Here is a 24,668-nt window from a genome sequence, read left to right as displayed (position 1 = left end):
TGGGAGATTACCTGCTACTATGGTTATAAACAAAGAACAAAAGGCATGTTACCTTGTAATGTTATTTCTTTTTATGGAAAAAGAATATGTTGAGCAAGTCTTGCTACCACCAAATCCAAATATTTCAGATGGGGATAATTCACATTCTGAGACTGATAATGATCCAGACTATATACCAACATCAACTTCTCATAATGTTATACATTATGGTGGAAGGTCACTACCCAGACCGGTTTCGACCTTTATTGAGGTCTCATCGGTGAGTAGGTAGACCTAGATAATACTGAGGTTATAGTGAAGAGAACTTATATATAATTTGCTATACTAGTTGTCAAAAAGGTGCACCCATAACCTCAGTATTATCTAGGTCTACCTACTCACCAATGAGACCTCAATAAAGGTCGAAACCGATTTGGGTAGTAACCTCCAACATAATATATAACATCATACATCTCCTAAGAGATGTGTTTTATATTATGGGAAATACTAAGAATAATGATTAGAACTTGTACCCACCTTTGCTATAAGTTGCCCTGGTTTTGAACTATATGCTTTAGCTTATGCTACAATCTGCCAAAACTTTTATAGTTTGCAATATTTGGTATGAAACTCTTTGATTCCTATCTTTGAGTTTCTTATTTGGCTTTGAAATAATGTGGAATTTAATATCCCCTTAATTTACATAATGTTACTTTGCCGAAGTGAAGCCTATTGGCTCTTTATTTAAGTAATTTATGAGTGCACCTTTTTGACAATTCGTATAGCAAAGTATATATAAGTTCTCTTCGCTATAACTTCAGTATTATCTAGGTCTACCTACTCACTGATGAGACCTCAATAAAAGGTCAAAACCGGTCTGGGTAGTGACCTTCCACCATAATGTATAACATCATACATCTCCTAAGAAATGTGTTTTACATTATGGGAAATACTAAGAATAGTGATCAGAACTTTACCCACCGTTGCTATGAGTTGCCGTTGTGTTGAACTATGTGCTTTAGCTTACGCTACAATCCGCCGAAACTTTTATAGTTTGCTATGTTCAGCATGAAACTCTTTGATTTCTTATTCGGTTTTGAAATAATGTGGGATTTAATATCCCCTTAATTTAAATAATGTTACTTTGCCGAAGTGAAGCCTATTGGCTCGTTATTTAAGTAATTTAAGTTGAGTAATATATATTAAAAATACGGATACATCAATGTTGACTGCTGTAATACTAATGGCAGTCTTTTGATGCACCACTACCATCAGGATTGGCGCAGTGTATTTTTCTTGTGTGTGCGATTAATGTTCGACGCCTTTCCAAAAAAGTTTTTTTTTTTTTGAATAAAGTGTGAATAAAACAAACAGGAAATGAAAAAGAAATGAAAACCAATTTACAGTATAATGTTACCTATGGATTAGTCCTGCTTAAAAAATTTTTTTCAAGTTATATAAATTTTCAAAATAATATAAAATAGCAATATAAAGTTAAGAAATTTATTCAAATATTCTTTACATTAATTTTGCATTAATGAATAAATTACTTTTGAAGATTCAACAAAAATAGATAAGAGAATTTTACAAGAATGTTTTGCATTGGACTCGAGAGTTCGATTATTTTGTGTCGCTGACGTCGCCCTAACAGCCAGCTAATATAACGTCGAGAAGAATGAGTTATCAGTAGTAAGCCGACTTTTAGGGCTGGACCACATACATCCGATCCGATTAAAGTTAGGATACGGCTCTTACACGGAACTCAACAATTAATCATAAGTTGATTAATGATACATCAAAAAATAAAGAAGAACTATATTTTCGTAAATTTTAATAAAAAATTACAGTGATATAATTGGGTCCAGGATACAGTTTCAGAATTTATTTGTTCGTTTCCGGGAAGGTCTGAAGGGGCCCCGAACGGAAAACGACATACGTTCATAATTATATGTACCATTCTGTACCATTCATTGCTCGTTTAAACTCTTATCTCATATTTTTTGACATCTTTTAGGCGCCTTTTCTTCTGCAGCACCTGTGTATATTGCATATGCCACCAGCCGAGCCTGATTACCATAACACACGTCAAGTGGTTAACGGTCAATACACTACGGCGGTGTTTCTCAAACTTCAGATATCCGGGTACCCCCTTCTTAAATTTTTGTTATCGCCAAGTACCCCCTTATCAAAATAATAATAATAAATAAATAAAAGTATATTTCATTGTAAATGTCTACTTTATTTGAATTTAAATGTACATGTAAACAAAAAATATGATTTATTTTTAATAGAACAAAATTTATAAAGATACTATAAAATTTTACTTAATTTAAATAATTTATCATCAATGAGAGGAGTGAAATTGCTTATGGTGGTATAAAATTTCAGCAAAATTTAGCTCTATAGTTGTTAATTTCAATCTCAGATGTGGTTTGACATCTATAATGTGGTTCCTTTTCTTCGTCTTAATATCTACAAGGGCCGAAAATCCAACTTCACATAGATATGAACTTGGAAAAAATGAACCTTAGAGCTTTATCTGTTAATTCAGGAAATTCATTCTGCATTTGTAGATAACGTATTCTCGTTGTATTTATTTTTTAGGAAATCATTAGAAGCTGGTTCTAAAAGTTGTTCTTCTATTGCCGATAGACCCTTTGGCATAGATTTGTTGATATTGAAAGGGTATCTTATTCTCAATATTAATGTCCAATTCAGGGAAATGTTTTCTAGCTTCATTTGTAAGCTTTGTAAATGCTGCATGATAGTAATCTTCACATCATCATCAATTTGTTCATTTGAATTTGCGAGCAATTCATGAAGATTCATGAATGGAGAATATGACGCATTTCCATAGAGATGGAAACGCATCAAATTCTCCATTACCAACCGGCTTTTGTTATAAATTCATCTTTGCCAATGTGGCATTCACTTTATCTTGGACATGAAATATAGAAATTTCATTGCCTTGTAAAGACAAATTAACATATGCTAATTGACTGAGTCATTTCCAATTATGTAATTTTTTTTTTTTAATTCAAATTTTTCATCAAGAAAAACTTGTAGTTCATTCCGACGTTCAAATAAATGAGTAAGGACTTTTCCACGAGAAAGCCAACGAACATTTGTATGGAAAAGAAGTTGTGCATGATTACTTCCCATTTCTTTGGCAAGTTCAGAGAAAAGTCTGGCATTTAGAGGATGGCCTTTAATATAATTTATGATTTTTACAGCTTCATCCAGAACTTTTCTTAGGTCTGTAGATATCATATGTGTAGCCAAAGCCACCTTGTTTATGAAGCAGTGTGTCAACTTTGCATCTGGTGCAACAGCGGCAATCCTTGAAACCAGCCCTTTTTTAGATCCAACCATGGATTATGCTCTGTCCACACTTATTCCACACAACTTTTCCTATCAAACTAGTTTTGATGTATAAATGTATTTATATTGTTGAATATTTCTTCTCGTGTTGTATGTTCTGGCAAAGGTTGCAAAATAAAAAGTTCATGAAGTTTTTGATTTTTTCTGTATGTAACGAACACTAGAAGATTTGCAAAATTTGTAATGTCGGTGGATTCATTGACCTGCAACGCATAATAACGACTCTTACGTATATTGGATAACAATGTTTGTTTTATATTTTCAGCCATTTCAGCGATTCTTCGATGAACAGTACTATTTCAAAGGCAAATCCAATCAAAAGACGTTGGAAGTTTATTTTGCACTTGGTTAGACTATAATAAATTTAGTTTAATCCTTTATCCGAGTGTAAGAAAACAAAGTTTGCGCCTGAAAATATCTTCAGAACTGAGATAAGGTAGTGTAACACCAGGCAACTCCGAGCAAAGGTGGACCATGCTCTCATCACTCCTTGTCTCAGTATCTCCCATAATGCAAAGCACATCTCCTTGCGGACATGTCTACTGCTATGCGTTAAGGGAGAGGCCACTACCCAGACAGGTTTAGACCTTTATTGAGGTCTCGTCAGTGGGAGGCAGACCCAAACGTGAAGATACTAAAGCAGAAGCAATAGGAGAGTTGCTTCTGCTTTATTTTACTTTATTTTATACACACCACTCAATCCACCAACTACAACAAATCGTAACCACAATCATCATCTACACGAACACCATCTACTGCCCACCACTACTTTTGATAAGTAATTACAACTTATTCAGTAAATCTGGTGAACGGGTGGTAATGGGTTCAAAGTTGTGAAGAAGCAATTATACATAAAGGAGCTTTGTTAGTATAGATGAAGCCCTTCGGTCGGAAAGACCTGGGCTGGATTCCCATCCAAGAAGTGAGGAACCTTTATCTGGTCTCTTTTGACTAAAGGTAAGTTAGCAATCTCATATGGAGGAAGAGGGTTTTTTTAACCCTGAAACCCGAGTTTTTTGTCCCTCAGAACAGGCAAACCGGCCCCGTGAACACATCTACAGACACAAGACACTCTTGAAATAAGGATTAGCCAACCTATTCCATAGGATTTCAGTTTCAAATATCTGCATGGTGAAGTGCAGGTCTATGCTTGAGCATAAAATCAGGATCAGGATATAAGAACAATGAGTAATAAGCACAGATTACATTTCTCTCAAACTGCTTGAAGCTGTATAGCAAGAAGTATGCCATCATGTGAACGAGGTTTTAGAGAAATGAATTGAATAAAAGTGAAGTTAAGGTGATCAACAAATCCCATGCTGAATGGGATTTACATGCATCATCATTTGTTGATGATACATATAAATAGCCCCTCTGCATGACTTCATTCAAGAAAGGACGAACCGCAGGACACATGAAACCCTTATGTAAATGCACAGCATGTGTTAGTGGCATACATTTTATACCCATATTAAAAAGAAAAGATATTTCTGTATAATTATATGTAATAAAAATTATATAATGTATTACTTTATTTTGTGATCATAACATTTAGTTCTTTAAAACATCACTTATAACAATATTTATATAAAGTAGACTGATACCTTGGATGAGTAAAATTTTTTTTTGTGGCTTAAGTAGATTTAAGAGAGAGAGAGAGAGAGAGAGTGTGTGTGTGTGTGTGTGTCAAATTGAAAAACCTTTTGAAAAGGAAGGAATTTACACTGGGAATCAAAGTATGAAAATAAAGTACAGACATGAAACCATCTTTCTTTCTTTTTTTACTGACATTTCTTTTGAGTGCAGAACTACTGCAATGGAGACATTTACTTTTAGAACAACCCTCATAAGACTATAGCTTCATCATGGACAAAGAGAGATGAACATGGGAAAAAAACAAGTGAAAGAAGATAAAAGATGGTTTCTAATTATATTAGGCTGATGATTGAGATTAGGTCCATATCGAGAATCAGACAAAAGGGTCCTCAAGTTAGTTCATATGTTATCGTTCACAGTGTTGTCAGTTCATCCAGAATGACACTGAAAAAGTATTACTGTTCATTATAAAACTTCCTTTAACTAAACGCTTTTTCATAAAAAAATACTTAATAAATACAGTTTTAATGGATATTATAGTCATTATGATAAACAACCTTACAGTATGTATATGTGTGCACAGCACATACATGCTTTGTATATATGTACATGCACAGTCATGCCCTGAAGTTACGTGATAGGTGAGACCAACAAAAAGCGCGTAAGTCGAATTCACGTAACTCGGGGTATAATTTTGCATGTAATTTATATATATATATAAACATACAATTGGGACCAAAGGTTTACAAAAACACCTATATTTTTTAAGAAATATAATCATAATTGTAGTTTTTCATACATAAAAAAAAAGAAAATTATTTCGATGTTGACGGTTTCATAAAATCTAATAGATTCGTCTAATGGCATAATGTCCTTTTCTTGTCATGCAAAATTTCTTCATAGCAAGCTAATGATTTTTTTTATTCCTTGCTTTGTGGCTACAATTCATTCCTCGTTAGAATGTATGTCCTCCAAAATCTGTAAACCTTTTTTAATGATTGTTCTTACTATGGATTCCTGTAGATCAAACTTCTTTGCTAGCTCACAAATTTTCATTCCGCCTTCAAAATCCTTAATGATGTTGAGTTTTGCTTTCAAAGTCAATGTTTTTCTTTTCTTGCTAGCTGTAGAAGAATCAGACTTGCTTCTTTTGGAAGACTTTATTATTTTTTATGTGATAAAATTTTTATCAAGAACATAACATTAAACAATCGCAAGGTTTGTAGACTATAAACATCGTGTATGAATGGAGACCCCACACGAAACACGTCAGTGCTTGTTCACAGCATGTGCGACACTGGTGAATGCAGCCGGCGCTGGAAAGATACAACTAGTGGTGAGGCATGAAGTGGGATGGGAATATGTACATATAAGAAACCGTGTAACTCCGGATTCGCGGAAGTCGGCGTATGACTGTATATATATATGCAACGCACACAGAGTCTTGACAAATATGCTCACCCACCGACCCATGGCAAGTGGCTACAGGCTGACCTTTGAAGCTTCACTTATCAGCAATATGATTGCAAGTTAATTTACAGCTGCCTCTTATAATGTATATTTTTGTATACGTTTCTCTTTTCATGTTATGTACTTCTAAGAAAACGAACTAGTTGTGTGATCAAATAACAAATAGTATATTTTTCTATTTTGGTATCACTTGGCGATCTAGTCATTAAATTTATTTAATCATCTTATACAGCCAAGTAAATCCATTGCATCAAATTTTATATAAAGGACTGCATCAGGTAGTCTCCAATAAAATCTTATACATATCGATTTGCTCACTAAGAGATCAATCAACATCTGTGTAATTCAAGCCATAAACAGGAAAAAAAATGATGTGATCATGCCTTATAATTTGATGGATTTACCTCTCCATACAGTCATTAATAAGCTAATGTTACAAACAAAAAATATCACTGATTACTTAATTTTTTGCAAAATAAACTGCTCCGCACTTCTTTTTTTTTTTTCCAAAATGAAGCTCTTCATAGATTTACATGTATAATTGGTATAATAAATTTAGTTTAATCTTTTATCCAAGTGTGAGCAAACAAAGTTTGCGCCTGAAAATATCTTCAGGACTGAATATGGTGTTGTCAAAAGGTGTGCCACCTTTTTTTTTTTTTTTATTAAATTACTCTGGATTTAGAGAAAGATGTTGAAAGTTTATTTTTCACTTGGTTAGAATATAATAAATTTAGTTTAATTCTTTATCCAAGTGTGAGCAAAAAAGTTTGTGCCTGAAAATATCTTAAAGACTGAATATGCTGGTGTACTACAGCTTGGTCCATTTTTGCTACAAGTTGCCTGGTGTTGTACTACCTTACTGGGGTAAGTTAGTACAACACCATATTCAGTCTTGAAGATATTTTCAGGTGCAAACTTTGTTTGCTCACACTTGGATAAAGGATTAAACTAAATTTATTATAGTCTAACCAAGTGAAAAATAAACTTTCAACATCTTTCTGTAAAATCCAGAGTAATTTAATAAAAAAGGTGGCACACCTTTTGGCAACTCCTATAGGTAAAGATGACCTCGTTGTTGCTTCTGCCTGGTATCTCCACCTCTGGGCCTGGCTCCCACTGAAGAGACCTCGATAAAGGTCGAAACTAGTCTGAGTAGTGGCCAATCCCTTAATGCATAACATTATACATATCCGCAAGGAGATGTGTTTTGCATTATGGGAGATACTGGGATAGGAGTGTTAGCTTGGTCCACCTTTGCTACGAGTTGCCCGGTGTTGTACTACCTTACCCCAGTAAGGTAATACAACACCATATTCAGTCCTTAAGATATTTTCAGGCACAAACTTTGTTTGCTCACACTTGGATAAAGGATTAAACTAAATTTATTATAGTCTAACAAAGTAAAGAGACCTCATTAAAGGTTTAAACTAGTCTGGGTAGTGGGCAATCCCTTAATGCATAACATTATACATATCCACAAGGAGATGTGTTTTGCATTATGGGAGATACTGGGATAGGAGTGTTGTAAGCTTGGTCCACCTTTGCGGGATAAGGTAGTACAACACCATATTCAGTCCTGAAGATATTTTCAGGCGCAAACTTTGTTTGCTCACACTTGGATAAAGGATTAAATTAAATTTATTATAGTCTAACCAAGTGAAAAATAAACTTTCAACATGTATAATTGGTGTTTATTTATAGGATGACATGTAATTCATTCCCTGTTAGAGTAATTTATTGCAACAAAAAATATATCTATGTATGTTTGCACCTATTATCTCCCTCAGATGTGCCAGTCATATGCAAAGGATGCATATCAAATTAATGCAAAGTGAAATATAATTACCTCAACCTTTAGAAATTTAAAAATACAAACAGAATTTCTCTTAATTATTGGTGAATTACATAACCAGAAAAGATAAGTCTTTTCCTTTCCAATGTAACTGGTTTCTTGAGAAAGTACAAGTAACAATTTGTCAAATGCCTGACAGCTGACAAACTAGATGTACTAGACAATTTGAACAAGTACTGAATGATACAATTTATGTCATGCATGGTATGAACATGTTAAATATATAAGAAGGCATAACAAATGGATAACTGTTCAAGGCAAGATACTGCAGACTATAGGCAGAAACCAAACAGAATTTAAAGGTGGAAAATTTCAGGAGTGGAACTTGATAGAATGAAGCTTAACATATGAATTAGTTAAAATTTAAATTTGATAATAATTTTTTTTTGTTGCTCTCCCATCCATGAAAGGTTATTTGCAAACCTATTGTACATTTTGTACTGTGGGTGAGCTAAGGATTTTTTTTTTAAACTGGAAATCCTTCTCTAGAGACCAAACATGAAACTTTTTCAAGTCAATAAGCAGGACAATGGACCAGGCAATGAAATTAATTTCCCATCTACTGACAAGGGTTAAAAAAAGGTAATACAAGGTTAATAAAGATGATTTAAATAGACTAACAGTACGGAGAAAGGTATGGTTGTCAGTTTAATGTGGCAAATTGCAAGGTGCACTTTGGGATGAAAAATTGCATGCTGTGCAACACTGAGATGGAGTAGAACAGTGTTTCTTAACCTGTGGTCCACAAGCAGACTTAAATAAATATATATATATATATATATTTTTTTTTTTAATTATCCAAACAAAACAAATTAAAATTGAATAAGTAAGTAAAAATTACTGAAATAAAATGGATACTTAAAAAACCAACAACAACCAACCAATAATTAAATAAAAGAGGTAAATGAATGAAGTAAACAACAATATGGTTTTATTGCTTCCACCTTCCCTTGCTGTTTTGTCAGATTTGAAGTAAACATGTATTATTCACATTTCAACCAATTGCTTGTTGTTTATTGATTTTTATTATTGAAGGTTTTCCCCCTTCAACCAACGCTCAGTATATCTTCAGAAGTGCTAAGTGATACCTGGACAAAGTGCAGTTAACCCCAGTATTTATATATTTTTCAGAAACGTTCTTTAATAATGGCAAAGTGGCTTAGAACTAGGACTTTGAAAAGAAAAGCAAATGAAACAGGTGATGCTAACCCTAATTGTGATACACGTGTTGTAACAGCAAGAAAATCTGCTATTAAAGTATAAGAAACAAGCAATTCAAAGAATAAATATAGTAGGAAATATAATTCTCATGGAAAGGCTTAGACGTTAGTTATGCATTTTTACTAAATAATTTAAGGAAATTACAACGTAAACTAGGATATACATTAAAATAAATTTTAATATAATTCAATATTTCGGTAACGTCACGTTGACATTTTCAAGGAACTTAAGAACAAGACACGTGCACAACAAACAGTAAGTGAGGAAGAAGCAGGAAGCTATTATTTCTCCTAAAGTCCTGATGGTGCCTCCTAATGGGCAATGTTGATATTCTTGGACGATTGGGCTGAAATTGTAGGTTTGGGAAACCTACATCTTCTAATGTAGGTTTCCCAAATTTGAGGCAGTCTCACGCAGCCAAATTTGTTGAAGTTTGGATTGTTTCTTAGGACTGAAGCTGATTCCATGAAAAGCCTTTCATATTTGTATTTACTACGGTGTATTATCGTGGCTTTCTTCCACCGTATTCTATGGCAGGTATCCAGCACATGGTCAGCAAGACCAAAGTGGCTGTATTGGTGAAACCAGATGTAGCAAATAGTAGATTAAGAACAAGACACATGCACGCAGGCACAACAAACAGTAAGTGAGGAAGAAGCAGGAAGCTATTATTTCTCCTAAAGTCCTGATGGTGCACCCTAGCAGGCAGTGTTGGTATTCTTGAATTCAGAATTTCAGAACACAAGGACTACATTACCCTGGTGGGTAATGTAGTCCTTGTGTTCTGAAATTCTGATATTTGCTGTCCTGCCTGTTTGGCCAAAGTAGGACAGTTTACAGCTGCAAGGGACCTGGTACACACCAGGTAGGTCTAGGGTGGAGAAGTTGGTCTTTAGTAGAGCAGATAAGGGATGTCAATTTTTTATATGGTCTGTAACAAGAAGTTAAGTCATGTTTTTTTAGGATTTTTGTAATTTTTTCCGAGGTGCCTCGGATACAGGGTATGGTGATGGATTTAGAGTAATCCTTGTTGTGAGGGGGGGGGTTGTGGTTTACTGGTTTCAATATTTTTTGGATTTTTTTGGCAGGGGGGGGGTAGCAATTGGCTGAGAAAGTGTTGAGAATGTGGTTTAGTTCCATGGTTAGGGCATTGTCATTTGAACAGATAAGTTTAGCTCTGTTGTGTAGTGTCTTAATGACTCCATATTGTTGCAAGGAGGGGTGGTGGGATTGTTGGTGAATGTATCTGCCTGTATGGGTGGGTTTTCTATAGACTGAGAAAACCAAGGTTCCATCAGGCTTGCGGGTGACTAGTGTGCCTAAGAAAGGAAGGCAGTTGTTTTTTTCCTCTTCTAGGGTGAATTTGAGGGTGAGAGGAGTGCTCTCCTTCCTAACACACTTAAACAACCAACACCCCCAGAATCAAATTCATCCTGGAAGAAGAAAAAAACAACTGCCTTCCTTTCTTAGACATACTAGTCACCCACCAGCCTGATGGAGCCTTGGTTTTCTCAGTCTATAGAAAACCCACCCATACAGGCAGATACATTCACCAACAATCCCACCACCCCTCCTTGCAACAATATGGAATCATTAAGACACTACACAACAGGGCTAAACTTATCTGTTCAAATGACAATGCCCTAACCACAGAACTAAACCACATTCTCAACACTTTCTCAGCCAATTGCTCCCCCCCCCCGCCAAAAAAATGCAAAAAATATTGAAACCAGTAAACCACAACCCCCCCCCTCACAACAAGGATTACTCTAAATCCATCACCATAACCTATATCCAAGGCACCTCAAAAAAAAATCACAAAAATCCTAAAAAAACATGACTTAACTTCTTGTTACAGACATATAAAAAATTGACATCCCTTATCTGCTCTACTAAAGACCAACTTCTCCACCCTAGACCTACCTGGTGTGTACCAGGTCCCTTGCAGCTGTAAGCTGTCCTACTTTGGCCAAACAGGCAGGACAGCAAATATCAGAATTTCAGAACAACAAGGACTACATCCAGTTTCACCAATACAGCCATCTGGTCTTGCTGACCATGCGCTGGATACCTGCCATAGAATGTGGTGGAAGAAAGCCAAGATAATACACCATAGTAAATACAAATATGAAAGGCTTTTCATGGAATCAGCTTCAGCCCTAAGAAACAATCCAAACCTCAACAAATTTGGCTGCATGAGACTGCCTCAAATTTGGGAAACCTACATCAGAAGACCTTCAGCCCAATCGCCCAAGAATATCAACATTGCCCATTAGGAGGCACCATCAGGACTTTAGGAGAAATAATAGCTTCCTGCTTCTTCCTCACTTACTGTTTGTTGTGCACGTGTCTTGTTCTTAAGTTCCTTGAAAATGGCAACGTGACGTTGCCGAAATACTGAAGTATATTAAAATTTATTTTAATGTATATCCTAGTTTACGTTGTAATTTCCTTAAATTATTTAGTGAAAATAGGAAATATAACAGTTCATATTTGGAATTCGGCTTTACTTGGTGTGAGATGAAAGTGAACAGAAACCTCAATGTGTTTTGTGTTATGAAGTGTTGTCTAACAAGTGCATGAAACCTGCAAAACTCCGACGACATTTAAAAACTAAACATTGTAATGTGAAAATAAGCCAACTGAAATTTTTTTTCAGCAATGCTTAGGAACATTAAATCATGGGAAAGATATAGTTGTGGCCGTGGGTTTCCATTAATAGCAAGGCGCTGGAAGCATCCTATTTCTTAAGTTTGTGCATAGCAAAAATAAGGAAACCTCATTCTATCGGATGAGGTTTCCATATGTGGTAAAATCTATGTTTGGCAAAACAAGTTACTAAAAGATGTTGATTTATTCCTCTTTCAAATGACACTATCGGTCTCAGAATTAATGATATGGCAGGTGACATAGAATCTCACTTAATCAAAAGAGTTAAGAAGAGCCCTTATTATGTGTTACAAATAGACAGGCTACTAATGTTACAAATGATGCGCAGTTAATATGCTACATAAGATGTGCACATGATAACAACATTCATGACAATATTCTGTTTTGTAGAACTTTATCATCCCGAACAACTAGAGAAGAAATATTTCACACTCTCAGTAATACATAATATAATACAGAAAGGGATCGAGTGGGAAAAATGTATGGGCTTCTGTTTGGATGTAGCTCGAGCTCTTACAGGCAAGCATAGTGGGGTTGTTTCTAAGGTGAAGGAATTTGCTCCGGATATGAATTGGTACGTTGTTTCATACAAAGGGAAGCGTTAACCTCCAAAGGAACGCTACCAGAATTTAAAACTATGCTATACAACGCTGTAAAGCTAGTTACATTTTATTAAGGTTTTAATGTTAAATAACAGGTTATTTTCAGCACTCTGTGATGAAATGGGGAGTAAATATATATAACTTTTACTTCCTTCCTAAATTCACTGGCTTTCCAGGGGCAAAGTACTAACAAGGTTATTTCAATTAAGGCATGAAGATTTATTGTTTGTAAATGAACATAATTCTGATTTTGCATCACTCCTTGTTGATGAAGCATAGTTATCAACATTATCCTATATTTAAGGCATTTTTTCGAAATTAAATGGGCTAAATCTCTTCCTTCAGGGAAATTCTTTAACTGTTTTTAATGCCTACACCAAAATAAAGGCATTTAAGAAAAAACTGGTGTTATGGATTAATTATGTAAAAGACACAAGACAGACAATTTGTACCTTTTTCAACATTGGAATCCTTTTTAGTAGAAAATGATTTTTTGTTGATTCCGAGTTTCTGGAAAGAGTTTTTGATCACCTCAAAACTCTGAAACAGAATTTGGAAATATATTTTCCAAATAACTTTTATAACAAATTTCTGTGGGTTCGCGATCCATTTCAGGCTTACAGTCATGAGAACTACCTTTCGTTATTGAAAAAAGAACAATTAATTGAACTTTCAAGTGACAGTGGGCTTAAAGTGCAATTCCATGATCTTGTTTTGGCTCGATTCTAGATCTCGCCTTCAGTTAGAAGTGAATTTAATTATCTGAAGAAGCATCGAAAATAGTCATGCAGTTTTCTACAACCTATCTTTGTGAGAAAGGATTTTCATTGCTCCTTCAAATAAAAACAAATACAGAACTTGTCTTAGTGTGTGTGTGTGTGTGCCGATCTTCAACTGAAGTTGACAGATAGCCATCAACTCTGCAAGGACCAAGAAGCTCAACCATCTCATTCAAAGTAAGCAGTAACATAATTATATCATATTATCTATTTGTTTAATAAAAATTAAAACTTTGTTCAATGATGGTACTTTTAATTGTTTGCTCCAATTTAATTATGTTTCCATATCTATTCAAAACATGATTTTAGATTTATTATGTTATAAACAGCACAGTTTTTCCCAAATGTTGGTAATCCCCACATAGGGTTTTAAAAGATTACATAACTTAGTGGTCCGTAGAATTGTTTTAGGCATTTTACTGGTCCTTTGGCTTAGAAAGGTTGAGAAATGCTGGACTAGAGGAACTTAACTAGAGGAAATTGGGGTTATGGTAGACACTATTAAAGTTAAGAGGGTATACTGCCAAAGGAGGCATACTTGGATGTTAAAAAATGATAAGTAGTGATGGGAAAGTTATTATCCCTGTTTACAAGATTTCGGTATGGCTTGACATGCCTAGGTTTCACCACTACGGTTTCTTATGGGAGTCTGTGGAATGATTCTATAAGGAGAGAATGAAGATGTGTTGACTGCAAAGTTTAGATGACAGGCAGTAAAGAGGGTACATGATATAAATTTAAGTTTCTAAAGCATTGTAAAATTAATACAGAAATTCTTCCATACATGATAAGTAAGAGAAGAAAGGATCACCTCCCACAAGTTGACAAGAAGAACATGATCAGCTAGTAAAAAATTTGTAAGGGTATGAGAAGTAGATTTTTTTTTGCTTGGAGAAAGGGAGAAGTGAGTAAGTTGACAGAGATGGTAATGATTTATCAGTGAATAATGAGCAAGGAGAGGTATGACAGGTACTGTGTGAATGACGATTAGTGTGGGCCTCTAAGTCTTTGAACTCCGTGGAGATGCCTGTATAATAATAATAAAATAACTAATTATGGATGCTTTGGATAGGAACCTTCTATATATTTGGAAGATTCATCCTGACCAAATGTAACAGGAACTTAAAGCTGTATGTTCAATATGCAAACTAGCTTGGTAGTCTGTTTCAGTAATGGATTGGATTCTGCTTGAAATATCTAATTTTTAAGTATCAATAAAAATTAGAAAAGAATCTCAGTAGCTCAAGTTGATGCCCTCTGGTTGGGAAGACCTGTTTCAGACATGAAGAACCTTTATCAGTTTTCATCCCCCCCCCCCCATCTTCCAACTGAAGGCAAGTTAGCTGTCATCCCTGTCATCATATGAGAGATGGCCAGGTTTTTCATCCCGGAAACACAGGATTTTTCATGCCTCAAAACATGCAAACGCACCAGAAGAACACACAAATACAACATTGCAGATAGGCTTAACTGCTCCTATCATAAACAGAATGAAGTACCTAAGAAGCCAAGTTACTTGGCTATGTTGCTATTGAGCCTAACATAAAAAAGAGAAGATGAGAAGAGATAAATATTTTATTGTGTTTATTTGTTCCTATACGTCTAAAACAGTTATCCTCCACCCCTGAGAAATTATTTTGACTGCGAAATGTCAACATGTGTACCATATATTATCGTGTGTAATGTGAAAAATTTATGATAAAAAATACTACTTAAAGTTAGGGGTTCGCATTATATGCAGATACTAAAAATATAACATCTTATTAGACTTGTACACACAATATATACTACCTAATGCCAATGCAACCAAATCTACTTGACCCACTCGCATTCAGCGACAGAGCGCGCCATCGTATCTGCGCATAAAGCTACTTACATTACTGGCTTTATGCACAGATACGATGCGTGCTCGGTCGCCGAATGATAGAGCACAGTTAGGTATATCGGTTTAACCACAGTTCATTTTAAATATTATTCGTTAAACAAACCTAGCCTGAAAATGAGCCAACAGAAACGTAAACGTTCATTTTTTGAAGCAGGATTTAAATTGTGTGTCGTGCAGTTTGCAGAAGAACAAAATAACAGTGTTGCTATGAGAGAATTTAGTGTAGCAGAGAGAAATATTAGACTTTGGCGTAAGCAAAAAGACAGTCTTGGAAAAATCCCCAAAACGAAACATGCCCGTCGTGGAGATGTAGCATCCTTTCCAGAACTCGAAGAAGAGCTAAATGAATGGATTTTGATGCAAAAACAAGATGGCATTATAGTAACAAGAAATGCAATTCGTTTTCGAGCTCTACAATTCAAGAATGGTAAATTCAAGGACAGACCAGGTATTTCATCCTTTCTTGCTTTGCCTGGGCATGAACTTCCCTAAATTGGCAATATGGATGAGACACCCATGGAATCGAACAGTAAACTCAGTTGGTGAAAAGGGTGTCTTCATAAAAACAACGGGACATGAAAAAACGCATTTCACCGTTGTTCTAGCATGCATGGCAGATGGAACCAAATTAAAGCCGACAGTGATATTTAAAAGGAAGAAAATTCCGAAACATGTGAAATCTCCACCAGGTGTAATTGTTCGCACCAATCAGAAAGGTTGGATGGATGAAGAATGTTTACAATTGTGGCTGGATCAAGTATGGAAGATACGTCCAGGTAGATTGTTACGTCAACAAAGCATGTTAGTCTGGGATATGTTCCGGGCGCATTTAACGGAGGCAAGCAAAGAGAAAGCACGTGAGCTACGTACAGACCTAGCATCATACCAGGTGGCCTAACTTCCATTTTGCATCCGCTTGATGTCAGCTTGAATAAGCCATTTAAAGATCACTTACGTGAAAAATGAAGAGAATGGATGTCATCTGGTTTGGTGAAGATGACAAAGGGTGGATATTTTCAGAAGCCTGAGATCACCCTAGTCACCAGCAGGGTTAAAGAGCATGGGATTCGATACCATCTGAAATGATTCGACGTTCATTTCTTAAATGTGGAATAAGTAATTCAATGGATGGATCCGAAGATCATGTCATATATGAAAGCGAGGATGATGTACAACAAAATGGAGAGCATGAAGACGATGACGACAACTGCTACATTGATAACGCAATCCCTACAGATGAATTTATAAATGAAATGTTTGATGACTGAAAAGATGAAGAAGAATTTAAAGGATTTTGACATCTGGTTTCAAAATAACTATTTCTTTTGTTAATTCGTATTGTATTTTGACATCTTGTTTCAAAATAACTATTTCTTTTGTTAATTCGTATTGTATTTTGACATTTTGTTTCAAAATAACTATTTCTTTTGTTAATTCGTATTGTATTTTGACATTTTGTTTCAAAATAACTATTTCTTTTGTTAATTCGTATTGTATTTTGACATTTTGTTTCAAAATAACTATTTCTTACGTCAATTCGTATTGTATTTTGACATTTTGTTTCAAAATAACTATTTCTTACGTCAATTCGTATTGTATTTTGACATTTTGTTTTAAAATAAATATTTCTTTCATCAATTCGTATTGTATTTTGACATTTTGTTTTAAAATAAATATTTCTTTCGTTCATTCTTATTGTATTTTGACATTTTGTTTTAAAATAAATATTTCTTTCATTAATTCGTATTGTATTATTTATAATGTTATGGAACAAGATTAACAGATCGCATTATACATGGACATGGCATTTTAGGGCTAGTTTTTAAACAAAATTTCTAGTTCGCATTATACGCGATAATATATGGTAATCAAAATTAGTATAAAAATCAAAGCAAGTCTACAATGAAATTTAGATATACAACAAAATGTCTTACCTTGCATATGGCAAACTTGTATCTTTCTTGCATCATTATAGCCAGAATCACTATAACTAGGTCTCTCAGGTAATACACATTCTATAAAATGCAAAACTTTGCTGTGTGAGAAATTTACATGCTATTCTGCTTAAATTAAACTTTTTTGGACATTAGTAATTTATTAAGTAACGCTTCAAAAATAAGTACAACCAATAATATATTTTAAAGTTTTATTAACAAATTTTTTAATTATGAAATAATTCTGCAGATATCCAATAATCTTTAAAAAACAAGAACATCAAAGGATTCCCAAACTTTTTTTTTATTCTCAATCATAATGAAAATTTTAATATATAATTAAAATCAATGCTTTTTAATTAGTATAAAAACTATAAGAAAACTTTATCAAAAGCGCTAATAAAACATAACTATATGAATGCCTGGGCAGTGCCCTGTCTTAAGCGGTGCAAGCTAAGGTAACTCTAATGCTGAGGATTGTATTCTCATAAGCTGTCTGGCAATTTTCTGAACGTTTCAAAGTTCCCATCCCTTATTTCTATCTATTTTAACATTGCCAAAATAAAGTCTTTTGGTTCTTTTTCTATATGAAGTTATTTTGCAGCAATATGATATCCAGGCAGTATCTCACTACAATCAGATACTGCCTGGATATCATAACATTTATGATGATAAGCAATTGTCAGCATATACAAACAGAAGCATACCCCCATCTATTTAACATTTATCTTAAATAGATCAAACTACTTTAGAATATTGAATAAAAAATGTTTTTTTAAGTTCTGTGATAGCTTTGACAAAAGCATCCTGCTGAGCATGACATACATGTTTTCTTACAAAACTTTAATTTTAAAATATTTAGTATAAGGATGATGTTTCAGAACAATATCAATTTTTATATCTCTATATAGTATAAAAAGTGAAAGAGCATAGAATTGACATTATAGGACTAAAAACACTGGCAAGAACAAGGTTTTCTTTATATTGAAAGTTTATTTTTCACTTGGTTAGACTATAATAAATTTAGTTTAATCCTTTATCCAAGTGTGAGCAAACAAAGTTTGCACCTGAAAATATCTTCAGGACTGGGGTAAGGCAGTACAACACCAGGCGATGCAAAGCACATCTCCTTGCAGATACGTATAATGTTATGTATTAAGGGGAAGGGCCACCACCTAGACCAGTTAAGACCTTTAGTGAGGTCTCTTCAGTGGGAGCCAGGCCCAGAGGTGGAGATACTAGGCAGTAGCAATGGCAGGTCATCTTTACCCCTTTTTATTAAATTACTCTGGATTTAGAGAAAGATAGAGTAATTTAATAAAAAAGGCGGCACACCGTTTGGCAACTCCTATAGGTAAAGATGACCTGCCATTGCTTCTGCCTGGTATCTCCACCTTTGGGCCTGGCTCCCACTGAAGAGACCTCAATAAAGGTCGAAACTGGTCTGGGTGGTGGCCCTTCCATTAATGCATAACATTATACATATCTGCAAGGAGATGTGTTTTGCATGATGGGAGATACTGAGATAGGAGTAATGTTAGCTTGGTCCACCTTTGCTACGAGTTTCCCGGTGTTGTACTGTCTTACAACAACGGGAAATTTTATTGATTCCTAAACGTATTTTCAGGCGCAAACTTTGTTTGCTCACACTTGGATAAAGGATTAAACTAAATTTATTCTAAGGTTTTTTCTTTGATTCTATAAGAGGATAGTTCTGAAAATAAGAGAAATGAAGATGCTTTTCTAAACAGTTAAAAAGAAATAACTGAATGCATGTCTTATAACAATAGTGGCATTATGAACAGCTGTTTAAGTTTATTCTCCTACTTCAAAAGCAAATCAGAAGGATATTCTGATTTGTTGTTGCATGGATTGATTCCAAGGATCTCATGAGCTTTACCATAGAATTATCTCTCAACTATGAACAGTTTTCAAAAATTCAAGAAGACTGCATATCCAGAAATCCTGGATGTCATTTCAGAAACTAAATAATTATAGAACTATTAACAGAAACTGGAAATCCTTGGTGAAAATAAAAAAATTTCCTGGTTGGTGCAGAATATGGACAAGACCATCAGATGTAACATTAAATTGAAATTATTAATAATACTAAATTAATATCAAGATTTGATATAACTCCACTTATATTTTAATAATTATAATAATGACCACTTAGTATCTCTCAAATAAATTAGAAGCCTGTATACTGTAAAGTTCAGGCTTCTAATTGTATACCTAAGGTAAGGAGGGTTAATCAAGTAGGGGTTAGATGGATGAGTAATATCAATAAGCATGAGTTGCAGAAGAAGAAAGTGCTATGGAAGGTATAATATATATGGAGAAAGCTAACCAAGCAAACTCATGAAAAGTACACAAGCAAGAAAAGTGACCAGCATGGTAAGGAAGTCGAAATCAGATAATGAGTAGAATCTAGCCAAGCAGACCAAAGAAAACAGTTTTTTTTTTTGTGGCAAGTAAGAGGAAGAATGACTATGCAAGAATAGTCATTTTAATGAATGCTGATGGTCATGAGGTGACAAAAGCAAATAAAATAGTTCAGTACTGAATGACCACTTTGCAAGGGTTATATTTGCGGGGTGTAATGTAGACTGCCTCCTCGTGGTGCACCCTGGATAATGCTAAATAGTCTACAGCGATAGATGGATCTGTACTCTCCTAGCAGGACTCACGGACACAGGCTCTCAGAAAAACCGACACAAACCTACTGAGGATTTGAGAATCAAGAATATGGGCTCACTCTTAAAAATATGTCAGTTAAACACAGAAGGCATAAATAGGGCTAAATGCAAAGTTCTTACTAAGATCCTGAATTACCATCAAATAGATGTAGTTGTAGTACAGGAAACTCACACTAAGGACGATCTAGATCTACTAACGAGAGGGAAAATATATGGTTACAAGATGATTAACTGCATAAACCATCCCAAATATGGTGTGGCAACATATATAAAAAAATGACATTTCTAATTATAAGATCTGTGAACCAAGTACCAGCAAGGACATATATAGTGTATCTATTATAATATCTGGTTATACTATAACCAATGTGTATAAACCTTCCTTAGCTAAATGGCCTGATCAAGTACTGTCCCAGCAACAACATCCAAGCATAATCCTGGGAGATTTTCATAGTAATCACTCCCTTTGGGGCTATAGAAAGGATGACCTAAATGGCAGCCTACTAGTGAACTGGGTGGAAAATCAAAACCTCTATCTGATCTCTGATGCCAAAGATAAACCAAGCTTTCTCTCCTCTAGATGGGAAAGAGGATATAACCCTGATTTGTGCTTCTGTACTGCAGACGATTATGGCAGCCAAATTCCCATCTCTAGGAAAGTATTAGACAGTTTTCCAAATAGCCAACATCGATCTATAATCTATAAAGTAGGCCTATATATTCCAATCATAAGAACGATATTAAAACCTAGGTGGAACTTTCTCAAAGCTGCTGACTGGGATTCTTTTAAGAAACAGGTTGACACTGTAATAAGATTCATAAAGCCCACTGTAAACAATTACAATAGATTTGTTGGCATTGTTATTGGTGCTGCCAAACAAACCATTCCAAGAGGTTTTAGGAGAGAATATATCCCAGGCTGGAATAGTGACAGTGGAAAACTATATAAAGAATTCTCTACTAATAATAACCCTACAGTAGCCACTGAGCTACTGAAGTCTCTTGACAATGTTAGAAAAGACAAATGGATTAAAACAATGAATAATTTTAATTTTACTCATTCCATTCAAAAAGCTTGGTCCCTGATTAGGAAGCTTGACCCTAATACAAGGACTTCTGGTAAATTTCCCGCCATAGATCCAAAACACATTGCAAAGCATATAGTCTCAATATTTAAATATCCTCAAGATAAAGTAGCTACGAGAGAGGTGAAACAAAAACTAAAAAATCTCAAAACAGATCTTCCACTGTTATCACTATTCTCAGGGTTTCACTTCCCAGGAACTTACCTATTACCCATGCAGTTAACTCACTGAGGACTGGGAAGGCGGCTAGACTCAATAACATCTACCCTGAATTCATTAAGAACTGTGGACCCAAAACTATTCAATGGCTTACTGCTATGTACAATAATATCCTGGACTCTGGCATACTTCCATCAATTTTTAAAAGATCTAAAATCATTCTTCTTCTTCTTCTTCTGCAGCTTCTCCCACTTAAGTGGGGTCACTGTTTATTATGAGTCTCCTCCACACCTTCCTGTCTTGGGCTGTCACCACATCCAAGTTCTTCATCTTCAAGTCCTCTTCTACCAGCTCCCTCCATCTCTTCTTTGGCTGCCCACGCTTCCGCCTTCCTTGCACATCCATCTGCATGACCCTTCTTCCCACATATTCGTCCTCCCTCCTCATCACATGACCAAACCATCTCAACCTTGCCTCCTGTATTTTCGCTCCTAAGTTCGTAACTTTCACTGTTCCCCTGACATAGTCATTTCTCAGATGATCCTTTCTGGTCACACCGCACATCCACCTAAGCATTCTCATCTCTGCTACTTCCATCCTGCTAATGTTATTTTTCCTCAGGGCCACAGTTTCTATAGCATATGTCATAGCTGGCCTCACTACTGTCCTATAAATTTTGCCTTTCAGATTGATCGGCACCCTCTTATCACATAACACTCCAGCCATCTCCCTCCAGTTCCTCCAACCTGCTTGTATCCTGCATCCCACTTCTTTCTCACCTCCTCCATCTTCTTCCACTGTCGAACCTAAGTATCTAAAGTCTCTCACCTTCCTGATGACATTTCCTTCCAGCTCCAGGTCTGTCTCCTGGCCACCGCCCACTAAAATCATTGCTGTCTTAAAACCTGGCAAAGACCCTACAATTGCTTCCAACTACTGTCCTATTGCCTTGTTAAGTATCTGCCTGAAACTTCTCAAAAGAATGCTATACAACAGAATTTCTTCAAGTATAAATAACAGAACTCCACAGGAACAGGCTGGCTTCAAACCTGACAGAAGGTTGTGATCAAGTACTGGCCTTGACAACCTTTATAGAGAACAGTTATGAAAAACAATTGAAAACAATAGTGGTATTTGTGGACCTCTCTGCTGCCTATGACACAGTGTGAGAGAGGGTCTTATCTTAAAGTTCCTAGAAACTATTCCATCACTAAAACTAGCCAACCTAATTAATCAAATACTAGCAGACAGATGGATACAAGTATCTCTCAATGAATCCCAAAGTAAATTCTTTAAGATTAAAAATGGCCTACCTCAGGGGTCAGTTCTTGCCCCATTGCTCTTTAACTTGTATATTTAAAGAGGGGTGATATGATAGAGGTCTATAAACTTTTGAATGGGTGTTATAGCATTTCAAATGATGAAATTTTTCGTTATATGGAAGGCAGGGAAAGAACACCGGGGCATCCATGGAAGTTAAGGTTGTTCTCAGTCAAGAAAGGGATAAGAACTAGGTTTTTCTCTAAGAGAGCAGTGAGTGAGTGGAATAATTTGCCATTAGGGGCAGTGAGTGCATCTAGTGTAAATGAATTTAAGGGAAGGTATGATAGCTGAGTTGGGTAACTTACAGCCTCCTTCGATGAGTCCTTGACTCCCTGGAGATCTCAGATAATAATAATAATAATAATATTAGTGATATCCCAGAGACAGCATCACAGACATTCATGTATGCTGATGATATTGCCATTGCAATTCAACATTCCAAAAAAAGCTGAGAACACCTTAACTGAAGGTCTGGCTGTACTTGATAAACACTTTAGATGATGGCGATTACAACCTAACCTGAACAAAACTAAAGTAGCATCCTTTCATTTAAATAATATCCAGGCCAACTATATCCCAAAAGTTTACTTCAGAAATAAACAGGAGAAATTTAAAAATCATCCAAAATACCTAGGAGTTACCCTAGACAAAAGTTTGACATTTAAATATCATCTAGAAAATATTGCCGGGAAATTAAAAACTCGTAATAATATAATGCATAAACTTGCTGGTACTTCTTGGGATGCTGATGCCAACACACTGTGTACCACCGCACTGTCTTTGGTCTATTCCACAGAAGAGTATTGTGCTCCTGTGTGGCTGAACAGCACACACGCTTCTTTAGTCGATGTCCAGCTGAATCAAACTATGAGGATAACCTCTGGAGCTTTAAGATCTACTCCTGACTCCCAACTCTCAGTAATATAGCCCCTCCCTCGCTCCGCAGGACCCAAACCTTAAGCAAACTATGGACAAAAATAATTGGAAACAGTTCCTTGCCTATCCACCAAGACATTTCCTTCCATAATTCACAAAGACTGAAATCCAGGCACCCTGCCTGGAGGAGTGCAATACAAATCAACAACCAGAACTTCGACCTATGAGAGTCATGGGGAGAGTATCGGTTTCAACATACCTCCAATCTTCAAATACCCATCTCAAATCCGACATCTGGTCTGGAGGGCTTCAATCTCCCTAGGCATGTATGGACCACTTTAAATTGGATCAGAACAGGACATGGAATAAGAGCATATCTTGCATAAATAGAACTGGTCCGATACTCCAAACTGTGAATGCGGAAGAGGGATCCAGACTATCAATCACATTGTGCTTGAGTGCCCTATCTACTCATTCTCGGGTTCTAAAGAGGACTTTTTTAAACTGACCCCAGAATCCCTGGAGTGGATCCGGGATTTAAGGATTAAGCTCTGGCTCCTGATTCTTAATTTTGATGTTTAATCATTTCAACCTAGTGTACCCCTTTTAATATGATTTTTACAATTGATTTTATGCTGTTTTATGTAATTTGTATGTTTTATTCTGAGACCTGTATATCATACGCTAAATAAATAATAAAGGGTTATATCATAAAAGTGAGGTTACTGCTATAACATATGTGACAGAGACCAATGTAGAAACAGAGGTGGATGAATTCTTGCAATTTCATAAGAATTGGAGGTTCTTAAATTATTACAGAATCTCAATGTAAATACAGTTGTGGGATTAGATGGAATATCAGCTCAGGTTTTGCAAGAATGTGCAAGAGAACTGGCAATGCTTCCTTCTGACTAAAATCTTTAATTTAAGTCTCAGCTCTGGTAGTTCCAAGAGAGTGGAAAGAAGGCAAAATAATTTTCTTGCATAGCGGAGGTTCTAAGACTGCAATAGCAATTTATAAAACCAATCATTATCTCAGGAGTAGTGGTAAAAGTACTGGAAAAATTGGTCATTCAAGAATGAGCAGATAAGAATATGATACTCTATGAGGGACAACACAGCATGTGAAGACTGCTTCAAAAATTATTAATCGT

General features: G+C 35.5%; 1 protein-coding gene across 1 annotated transcript in view; it reads right to left on the bottom strand.

The window, feature by feature from the left end:
• LOC150107480 (YTH domain-containing family protein 1-like) overlaps positions 1 to 24,668 on the bottom strand; it is a 171,688-nt gene that overhangs the window by 109,684 nt on the left and 37,336 nt on the right. The window contains exon 2 of the mRNA XM_090391892.1: positions 17,373 to 17,453. Coding sequence (XP_090248018.1) covers positions 17,373 to 17,453 — 81 coding nt within the window. The remainder of the gene's footprint in view (positions 1 to 17,372; positions 17,454 to 24,668) is intronic.

Source organism: Typopeltis vanoorti, chromosome 4, assembly GCF_054136105.1.
Source record: "Typopeltis vanoorti isolate ZY-2024b chromosome 4, IOZ_Tvanoo_1.0, whole genome shotgun sequence".
NCBI classification, from domain to species: Eukaryota; Metazoa; Arthropoda; class Arachnida; order Uropygi; family Thelyphonidae; genus Typopeltis; species Typopeltis vanoorti.
Note: the sequence above shows the minus strand (reverse complement) of the source record. Positions and strands in the feature narration are given on the sequence as shown.